This window comes from Hippoglossus hippoglossus, chromosome 8, assembly GCF_009819705.1.
Source record: "Hippoglossus hippoglossus isolate fHipHip1 chromosome 8, fHipHip1.pri, whole genome shotgun sequence".
NCBI classification, from domain to species: domain Eukaryota; kingdom Metazoa; phylum Chordata; class Actinopteri; order Pleuronectiformes; family Pleuronectidae; genus Hippoglossus; species Hippoglossus hippoglossus.
The window spans coordinates 7,537,268-7,547,974 of NC_047158.1; the positions used below are offsets into that span (position 1 = coordinate 7,537,268).

General features: G+C 38.5%; 1 protein-coding gene across 1 annotated transcript; it reads right to left on the minus strand.

The window, feature by feature from the left end:
- Positions 1-885: 885 nt before the first annotated feature.
- psmg3 (proteasome (prosome, macropain) assembly chaperone 3) lies at positions 886-4,166 on the minus strand. Its single transcript, XM_034593928.1, has 3 exons — positions 3,997-4,166; positions 2,659-2,887; positions 886-1,894 (listed from the first exon to the last, which is right to left on the minus strand). The coding sequence occupies exons 2-3, from the start codon at positions 2,875-2,877 to the stop codon at positions 1,742-1,744; spliced, it is 372 nt and encodes a 123-aa protein (XP_034449819.1). The 5' UTR covers positions 2,878-2,887; positions 3,997-4,166; the 3' UTR covers positions 886-1,741.
- Between the last annotated feature and the right edge of the window lie 6,541 nt (positions 4,167-10,707).

Sequence of the window (10,707 nt, forward strand, 5' to 3'; positions counted from 1 at the left end):
TTAGACAATTGACAGAAGATTTAATTTGAGCAATTTGATAATCGAATCATCATATAGGTCAAATGAAAAATGAAAAATGTACTTGTTCCGACTGCTGCAATTTGCTGGATAGTTCAATTGTTTGCTAATCAACAAAACAATACACTAGAATATACTGACTTGGGCTTCAGGGTTTCCTCGACTGCTTTCTGCCATTTGATAGACTCATTAAAGAATTATATTAAAGAATGGAACTGTCAGATGTAGTGACAATGAAACTAAGTGTTAATTGTGACGGTTTGTTTAACACAAACATGCATATTAATTTATATATATTGTAATATATTGAATAATGCAAACTCAAACAATTAAGGTCTTATAAGTAGAATTTCACAAAGGATCCCCCAAAAAAGTGGTGAGATTTAAAATAAATGAATAAATACATAAATTAATAAATAAATAAAGAGGAATAAAATGGTCAAATAGTGTAGACCTAAATGATCATTTAAGCCTGGTTGCCCACTTGTTCAATGAAGTGTTGTATATTATACTAACTCACAAATCTACAGGTCTTTCAAAACAGCATGTGTATGCACATTACACTATGTATGTATAATTGAGTTGAAATAAGTCACTGAAAATAATCAGCTACAATTTTGACAATTAAGCAGAAATAACTGCAATCAAATTTGACAATTTATTCTAGATCTGGAATTAAATTTTATTAATAAAACAAGGCATGTCTCCAGGAAAATGTGACAGACGTTTCTCTCTATTTTCTTATTATATAGATTTAACAAATGAACTATACATCAAGAAAATTACTAGATTGTTAATAATGGGAATAGTATGTTACAGTCATTATATAAGTAGCTAAATGTTACACAGCAAAAAAAAGAAAACAAATTTCAAAATGACATTTTATTTATAACATAAAAAATACAAAGATATGAGTCAATATTAAACACAATAGTGAGAGTCTGACAATGTGTATGTATAGACTACTGCTGACCTGTAATGCGACTTTTTTCTCATAATCTGCAGTAAAACAGTACAAGCACAGAGTATACTGCTTTGAAATGTGCTGACTGAGCCTAAATGACTGCTTAACTGCATAGCAGCCAGTGTAATACGGCCACACCTGATAAATGAGCCAAAGACCTCAGCCTGATTAGAAAAGGCCTGGACCAATTTTCCAGTTTGATGGGGATATTTGTGATACTTAAAATGTTGATCCAGAGCGAAGCCTAAACAATTCTTCACTGGGGCAAACATGATTGAGTCACATTTGTTTCAAAGACAGGAAAGGGACAAGTTTGTGGACAAGTGGCCAGTTTTATTTCGAAGTTCTGCATCAAGACACAATTTAAGACAATTTGCCTTGGACAATACAAACATATTAACAGTATAAAGTATAACAGATTATAAAATGAAATGCAGGGTCTGTGATGAAATTGAATCCTTTTTCATGAAGTCTTTGCACATTCCTCACTTTTTGAGAGCACAGAGGCGTGGAGCAAACACGCCCTTAAAACCAGATTAACTCTAACTTGTTTTCCATAAGATGTTCCTTCCTATCTCCACAAATCTAAAGGATTAGAGCAAATTAAATCAGATTTATACATTTCCGTCATGACGCACAAGCCAATGGGTTTTCTTTTTGATATATGAAATATTAGCATTGAGTAGAATCCTTTAAGTTGATGAAGAATATGACATTGGTGGCATCCAGGAGGAAAAAAGTGTCCGTTTTGTTGACTTCCTACCAGACTTTACAGCTTTTGATGATCTCTTTCATTTGTTTTATTGAATCTATGGACGAATCCTTTAGTGCCAGTCCCAGCAACACAGGCCTGTTGCTGGCTTCCTGTGACACAAACGTCGCCAAGTTTTTGGCACAGACATGTGTCAGAGGCTGAAAATAGAAACAGAATGCCGTCATTGTATTATTACAAACATAAATGCTGCAATGTAACACGTCTGCATCATAAGAAAACTATTTGGCTTCTACAGTCCTTCACAATGTGTAACAGCAGGCCTGTGAAATCTCACAGTTGAAATGCAAAATGCTCTTCATCTCACACTGTAAAAAAGTTGTCCAGAAAAAAAACTGCTGCCATTGCATATGTGGGAAATAGTTAGAACTTGCCTTTACTGCCATACAGCCTCGCTGATGGCTTGTATTACACAACCATCATAAGAAAAGTTAATCATTTTGGAGAAGTTCTCCCAAAATAAACAGCATCTATAAGTCTTCCAATATGACTTGACACAATTTTAATGAAACCCATTATAGGGTTATGGCAGGTTTCTGGCATCTGTGCCTGATCTATATATCAGTTGGCCGATAAAAATCAGCCAATACGAGCCTTTCACTGAGATATTGTAGAAACAAAACAATATCCGGGTATTTTCTATATTATTTTCAAGTACTATACATTTTTTGTATATTTGTTTATACATGATATTTATACTTGTGTACATTTTAACAGATCTCAGAGAGTCTAGGCACCTGCATTCATCTAATTTCTCCCAATCAAGCTGAGCAGGGTAGAACCTCATCTGCCCCACCACACCATGAAATGAATTACCCTGTGCCGCACCATCTGACTGATGTCCTCTGAACAAGTCTACATCACATTGACACAATATTTATGAGAACAGTTTCATTCAGGTTACCTCGTCTTTGCCCAGCAGCACCTTGGTGGAGAAAGTTGGGGTGCTGATATCATTCGATCTGGAGTCAGGTGTGACAGATATCAAGCTCCCGATTTTGCCGTACTGAGTGAGAACTATGAATATGTAATTACTGAACTCCGTACAGACGACCTGCGTTGAAACTCCATTGACGTCTTTCTCTGTCTGTCTCGATTTGATGATGGGCTCCGGTGAAGACATTCTGTCAATCCTAGAGAGAGAAACGAAACAGGAAATTGCACATGAACATAATTAAAAAAGGAACCATACCATAATATTTGCAGTCTCACTGTTGAAATAACCACACTGTAACAAAGTTATTGTATTTATATATATGTTTTTACTTACTTTACTTTATATTATTATAATTGATAAGCCTAAAACAATGACAAGCAGCAGATTTTGATAATTAAAAACCTGGAATTGGATAATATTTGGCTCTTTTTTTCCCCGTGAACTAATTTAGACATTTAATTGATTATCAAAATGGCTGCAGATTATATTTTGTTGATTGAATCACCAATTAAATGACAACAAATTTCTGCTGTACTACTAGGGCTGGATAATAAAACAATATCAATAATTATCAAAATAAAATGTTCATCAATACCAATATAGCAAAGGTTCAATATATATTGAAGTAATGCTTATTCATTGTGCAGCACAATGAGGAGATATAACACGTGTTGGATCTACCTCAGATTGTATTAGATAGATAGATGATTATCAAAATCATCTGGAAAAAATCTTTATGTAATATGTCATATACTACATCTACTTGGTCTTGGATATGATCAAAACTGCTTAAGCTTAAACAATGTATTGACTTACTGATTAGTCGATTTAACAGTTTGCTGTAAGTGTGTATGTGATTTTAACGTTCCTTAACACTGCATATATTTGAGATTTGATCAAAAACACTGCAGGGGAGACATCAACCAAACATCACAGTTGTTGGCAAAATATGTTTTAGAAGATGAAACACGACTCGTTCTAGATACACTGTGATTTACAGGCTCTATCACAGCTCACTGTTAGCAAACTGTTAGCAAACTGTTAGTAAAGACAGCAAACAGGCGTGTGAGATAATTGTGTCCTCACTAAAATCCCCATCTCACTACCCGCAGATTATCTATAGATTAGATTATAGATGATTTATATCAGGGCAGTGGTAGATGAAGCTCAGCAGACTCCTCACACTTGACACAGGAACGTGCTGCACTCAGATGCTGCACGGAGGCTAACGTTAGCTTCGCAGCTACAAGTAGCTCCGGTGAACCTCATAAGGACGTCCCCCTGTTTAAAATAAAAGGTCCTCACCCTGTGGGTTCGTCTGGTCACAGTGGAAACTGGTCTCAGCACTAAACCGCTAAACTAAATCACTTCCAGTAACTTCAGAGCAGCTCAGTCATTCAGGAAACCACCAGGAAAACAAACCGAAAACAAACCTGCCTCGTTCCGCGGAGCGTAGGCACAGCGTGATGACGTCGTCTGACGTCACTGCCGGTTTGTAGTGGCTCAAAAGAAAAAGAAAGAAAGAAGGAGATAGATAAAGAAAGACATAAAGAAAGAGAGAAGAACAGAGAGAGAGAATGAAAGATAGAAAGAGACAGAGAAAGAAAGAAAGAAAGAAAGAAAGAGATTGAAAGAAATGTATAGTACACGAAAAGACAACCTGCAGTCTTATTTTGGTGGTTACTGTGTTGTTATTATTGTTCTCTCTAAAATACCGTTATACACTTTTAGTATTTGTGGTAACATTACCAGCAGAAAGTAAACTCATATTAAAAACTTTTTTAATTAACTGATATGATACACAACTATATGTATTATTTCTAGATTCGTGCACAGTACAGTGGGGCATCTATTCATATATTTTATACAACATCGGTAATATGATCGAAACGTCTTTTCAACTTTCAAGCATTGATGGAAAGTAAGTACATACTGTAGTTAAATACTGTCCATAAGTACAATTTTGAAGTACTTATACTTGAATTTTTTCAATCCATGCTAATTTTTATGTTTACTACTACAAATCCAAGAGAAATAGAGTGGCATTTTCATTTCCCTAGATTAATTCCAGAGCCATAGTTTTTCTTTTCAGATTAAGAATTTTGAAAGGCTGTTTTAACATTTATTACAATACATTTGTCACAGAGGTTAAATGAGTACTTCCACCTTAATGCTATTTCTGATAAAAAAACTTCTGCACATTATATAAGTAGGTTATTTCTTGCAGGACCTTTACCAAAGGGAGACATTTCATTCCTTCCAGAAATTTGCAAAGAAAAAATATAATTACAATGTAAAATGGTCTAAGGAATTCATAAGAACAACTATTACAATAAAATGTACATGGTGATCTGTATTAGAAGCCCTACGAAAGTCAATTTCAAGAATGAAAGGTGTTTAAATCAAGTGGGGACATTGCATGAGAGAGTAAACCCTATTATGAGGGTCTTTGATGATGGTTTGTGTTAGAGAAACAATAAACTTATTTGTACTTAGTATTTTTTTCACGAGAAATATGATTGATTTGTTTTGCATTTACCTGATGTTTACCTGATGGTTACAGCAGGACTGAGCACTGAAATGCTTTATGGATAAAAAGCATATTGTTTTTCTTTCAGTTTTCCCCATATATAGCCTTCAAGGTCCCTGTGTTGTTCACAGTGATTATATTTAATCTGTGTAGTCATTTTCCCAGGAATGACAGCTGTGAAGTGAGGATGATTGAACTGAACTTTAATGAAGTATTGTCAAAAGTGAATTTCTTTAAGTTAAAAATAAGCTGCTCCTCTGGCCTGGTACACTTCAATCAATATTAAGGAAAGGAAATAGCTCTTCCAAAGCAAGAAACCAGAGAGGCAGGATGTTTTTTAATTAACTGTCAATGGAGCTTTAATTTTAGGAGCAGATAAAGTCTTGCGCTTAATTTTGCTATTTTTAGCAGCAAGGTTTATTGAATAGTGGCACCTTATTTTCCAGGCAGAGACATTTTAATGTGAGATATCCATTCAGGAAATAGATGGGCAGGAGAGCAATTTTAACCTTCTTGACTTATTCTGCCTGGTGGTGCAAAGATTTACTTTACAACTAGAATTGCGCCCTGCAGTTGAATGCCGCTGCCAACCGGGGCAGTTTCCGCCTACAAAGATCTTTTTCCAGATTCAGATGAGGTCACCTTTACCTTTGACCACTGAAATCAGTTCATCCTCGAGTACAAGTACGCAAACTTGAGATATGTTCAAGAGGCTAAAAACACCCAATCAGAAACTCCCCCAAGGTGAGATGTTCATAAGACCAAAAGCTTGTTTTGTAAAGTCACAGTGACCTTGACATCTGACCTACAAAATTCTAATCAGGTCATCCTTGAGTCCATGTTTGTGCCAGATGTCATGAAATTCCCAACAGGTGTTCCTGATGTATCACATTCACAAGAAAATGAGGTCACTCTAGCCTTGACCTTTGACCTTCGACCACCAAAAACAAATAAGCTTATCCCAGGGTCCAACTGAGTGTTTGTGCGAAAACTGGAAAAAATACACCTCAATTAATTCTTGAGATATTGTGTTCACAAGAATGCGATGGACGGATGGACCACCCAGAAACTGCATGCCTCTGGTGCCGAGCCCTCCAGGACTCGCAGAGGGAGAACCAGGAGCTGGCGGCTGAAAACGCCCGTCTGAAGGAGCTGGAGGCTGAAAACGCCCGTCTGAAGGAGCTAGAGGCTGAAAACGCCTGGCTGAAGGAGCTGGAGGTACTAAACGGTCGACTGGAGGCTGAAAATGCCTTGCTGAAGGCTGAAAACGCCCGTCTGGAGGAGCTAGAGGCTGAAAACGCCCGTCTGAAGGAGCTGGCGGCTGAAAACGCCCGTCTGAAGGAGCTAGAGGCTGAAAACGCCTGGCTGAAGGAGCTGGCAGCTGAAAACGCCCGTCTGAAGGAGCTAGAGGCTGAAAACGCCCGTCTGAAGGAGCTGGCGGCTGAAAACGCCCGTCTGAAGGAGCTAGAGGCTGAAAACGCCTGGCTGAAGGAGCTGGAGGTACTAAACGGCCGACTGGAGGCTGAAAATGCCTTGCTGAAGGCTGAAAATGCCCGGGTGAAAGACCTGGAGGCTGAAAACCAACGGCTGGAGAAGCTGAGGGCTGAAAACGCTGCTCTCAAAAAGCAGATCACCATGGAAAATATTTCCTGGGGAGAAGAGAGGAAGAAGATGGTCGAGAAGTTGGAGTCTTCTACCTCACTTCTGTTGAAGTCCAAAGACGACCTGACCAGCTTGATTCAGCTCGTGGAGTCTGAAAAAGCCAAAAACAAGGAGCTGGAGAAGGAGCTCAGAAACATGAACAAGAGCTTTAAAGTAAAAGAGGAAGAGGTTGTCTCCCTCTTTAAAGTAAAAGAGGAAGAGGTCGTCTCCCCGAATGCAGACCTGAAGCTCCAGCAGGACAAGCTGCAGCACTACATCCTCAAAAGTGAGGGCAGGTCCGAGGAAATAGAGGAGCTGCAAAAACAAATTGGAGACTTAGATGAAAGGAGGTCCACCGAGCACGAGGAGTCCCTAGAAAAGGAAGTCAAGCTGGAGGACGACATAAAACTCCCGATCCAGCAGAACATTGTGCTTCAGGTACGTTACACCAACTCATTCTGATTGAATAATATTGGATTGTTGATTTGTTTCCGATTCAGACTTTGAAAAAGAAAAGAGTGAAACTTATGTTGTCTCTGTGTTTTCAGGAACAGGCCTTGAAGACTGACAGCTACAAGGAGAGGGTCAAGAAGGAGAAAGAGGAGAAGAAAGAAAGGAAGAAGAGCGAGAAGGAGGAGAAGATGGAGAAGAAAGAAAGGAAGAAGGAGGAGAAGATGAAAAAGAAAGAAAGGAAGAAGAGAGAGAAGGAGGAGAATGAGGGGACGACGAGGAGGAGGTTCCCCTGTTTTCTCTTCAACTTCAAACCCTCCTAATCTCCTCTCCCATCCTTTCTCTCCCTCTGCCCTGTCAATCATCCCCTCATCCCAGCTCCCCCCACTACCTTACACCTTACCCCCCTCCCCTCCTCACCCTCCATCTACCTGTATGTGTTAGAAAATAAAAAAGAACGACCTATCAATAACAGTGACCTTTCCTCTGTCTAGTGATTCCAGAAAGCTCTGTCAGTATGTGACTTGTATATCTCAAGAACTGTTCTTCTTATCAGCTACACACATGTTTATTCAAAGGCCGATTGAAGAGCAGTTTTTGTGACTGTTGTGATTTCTTCTTTAATAAACTTTGAATAAACAGACAACCAGCGCTGTGGCTGATGTTTGGTCCACAATCAAAATGATGAAAACCAAACATTTATATGTAAAAAAAACTAAATATCTATTTATATTTTATTCCTTTGTTTTTTAGCTGGAAAACACACATTCCCCGCGCAGCACTATCCTTTTATTAGATTTAATTATATTATTTTGAAAGACACTGACAGACTATGTATCTACTTAACTAAGGTATGTTTACTTAGTTTTTCTGCTTATTATTCTGCATCAAAATATAAAGAGGCTGTACATCACGTAATAACTCCGCTGCAGAGATCACATGGTTTTGTTGACACCCCATCGACACCGGTGTCGGCTATCCTCAAAACAAACTCTCTTTACGTCTTCATCAGAGGTCCCCCACCTCACATCCTGAACAGATAACAAGCTCATCAAAGGGCTGACATAAAGAGACAAACCACCATTCATGCTCACATTCACACCAATTTAAAGTCTCCAATCAACCTAACCTTAATCTGCATGTCTTTGGACTATGGGAGGAAGCCCAAGTACCTGGAGAACCCCACACAGGCACATGGAGAACATAGAAACTCCACAGAGAAAGACCCCAGCTGAACTGGGATTCGAACTAAGTAGTAAGCACTGTATCACCGTGCCGCCTCAAATAGTTCAGTATTTTTTATATTTTCCACACACAACAACAGATCAACAAGGCCAATCAATGTTATCCTTCTGAAATTTGTAGGCCATCCAAGGACAATTTAGTCAGCCCTTTCCTTTTTGGTTACAGATTGGTAAACTGCAGCCGTCACATCTGCTTTTAGAGTGCTTGCATTGTTTTCTTCTGTATCTTCTACTCATCAGAAAGGAGCGGTCCCTGTGTGAATATGACACATTTGTCAGATAGACGCAGCTAGCTGAATTGTTATGCAGTCTGTGTAGGCAGCAGTAGGTATGAAATTGCTTGGACCACTTCCTCTTACTCCCCGGTGGACCATCTGCGTCCTTGAAGGATAGTTTTGATCTAAACTACATCGTAATGCAAATACCCATACGTAACAGTTCAGCATTAATGTATGGAGTATTCGGTCGTGTGTGTGTGTGTGTGTGTGTGTGTGTGTGTGTGTGTTTGTGCATTGAATAGATTTAAGAGAGAAATCAGAGGCTGTTTGTCCACAGAGCCTGTGACGGTATAACAGGGCAGCTGTGCTCAAACAAGAACGATGGGGAAAGCACAGACTATAACATCACGAGGGGATACGGCCACATTTTCTCGCTCAAAACTGATAGTGCCACTTTAATATTAAACTCAATAATGTGGGAGTAAAAGTTCAGACTGATAAAAAGAAGACAGCCTCCCATTCACAACTAATAAAGCAGCTTCAGGCTGTTGCATAACCGTGTGACAGCTTTCATATGTCTTGGGAATACCTTACGTTTAAGTTCTTGGCCCAGAGGGGTTTGGTTTTTTCTTTCTCAAGGTGTTTTTGTTTAGGTCTATCATCTCCGCACAGTAAGATGACACCTCTGTAAGAAAAATCCTTCCGTGTCCATCTCTTTAATTAAAGGTCACGCTTCATAAGGTCAAGCTGCAAAGTTGAATTTCCGTATTTCCAAAAAGAGTAAGGCAGAGAAACACGTACATGAGACCTGGCAACCGACAAAGTGTTTCTCAAATTAAGCCACAGCAAGCGAATTAACACCTTCAATCAATGATTACATTATGTGGTTTAGTTTCTACAGCAAGTGGAAATTTCCACATGTAAACATTTTCCCCGTAGCCCTTTTTATACAGTTTAGATTAAAACACAAAGAAATAAGTTTGCAAAAGTTACTTGTAAGAGATGTTCTTATGGCCCTTGTTATTGTAATTAATCAACAGCTATGTCATGAAAACAGAGATGTATTGTGTTGCTAGATGTTTTGTTGAAAACGTCCAAATTGACAAACATTAGCTCTTATTCAGGAGTAAAAATAGGTCACACCAGGTTAATCCAGTGGGTCATAGGCAGTTTTTTTTTTTATGATAGAAAATACCACTGTGGCTTTGTAATGAGCTCTATTACTCATTCCATGTAATATTTCTTTGCATATTACTAAGGCCTTGCTTTGCATAATGAATTACAGTAGACTCACGCTAATGGGTACAGTGGCTGCTTTATGGGTTCAAGGGTCCTTGAGCTGTTTCCAGGGAAAATGAGGAATAGTTTCATTCATTATAATTTGATTTATGTGAAGACAGCACTGGTTGAGAATAATTATAACTCTTTTTTGGTTTCTTTTTCTACACTAGCTTCAGCCTTTTTCCAAATCATCTGACTTGTTCACCAGTAGTCTTACATGCTCAGATTCTGTTTCCAAATAAACAAGATGGCGGAGTTCATACCCACTCAATTTTAGCCTCATTTCTGGATAGTGGGAGAAAGTCGTCCATCTTTATGGTGTAAATATGTTTATTCTTATCAACATGTCGTGCATGTCAAAATTAAAGGTCCAGTGTGTAAGATTTAGGTGAAAGGGATCTATTGGCAGAAACTGAATATAAAATAATCCTAGTGATGTTTTCACTAATGTGTGATATATCCACTAGATTGTACGAATGGTTGTTTTCTTAACTCTAAAATGGGCCCTTTATATTTAAATACTTTATATTTACATTGGTAGCGAGTCCTCTCTACAGAGGCCGCCATGTTTTTTTACAGTAGCCAAGACTGGACAAACTAAACACCTTTTGAGTTTTTATGACAACTGAAGGCTACCACAGGTTCTCTTTCA

What these genes read in the sequence shown, in the direction of transcription:
- psmg3 (XM_034593928.1), bottom strand. Translation starts at nt 2,877, where the DNA reads ATGTCTTCACCGGAGCCCATCATCAAATCGAGACAGACAGAGAAAGAC. An exon ending in TGCTGCTGGGCAAAGACGAG is followed by an intron (nt 1,895 to 2,658) that starts GTAACCTGAATG and finishes TTCTATTTTCAG; the next exon opens with CCTCTGACACATGTCTGTGC.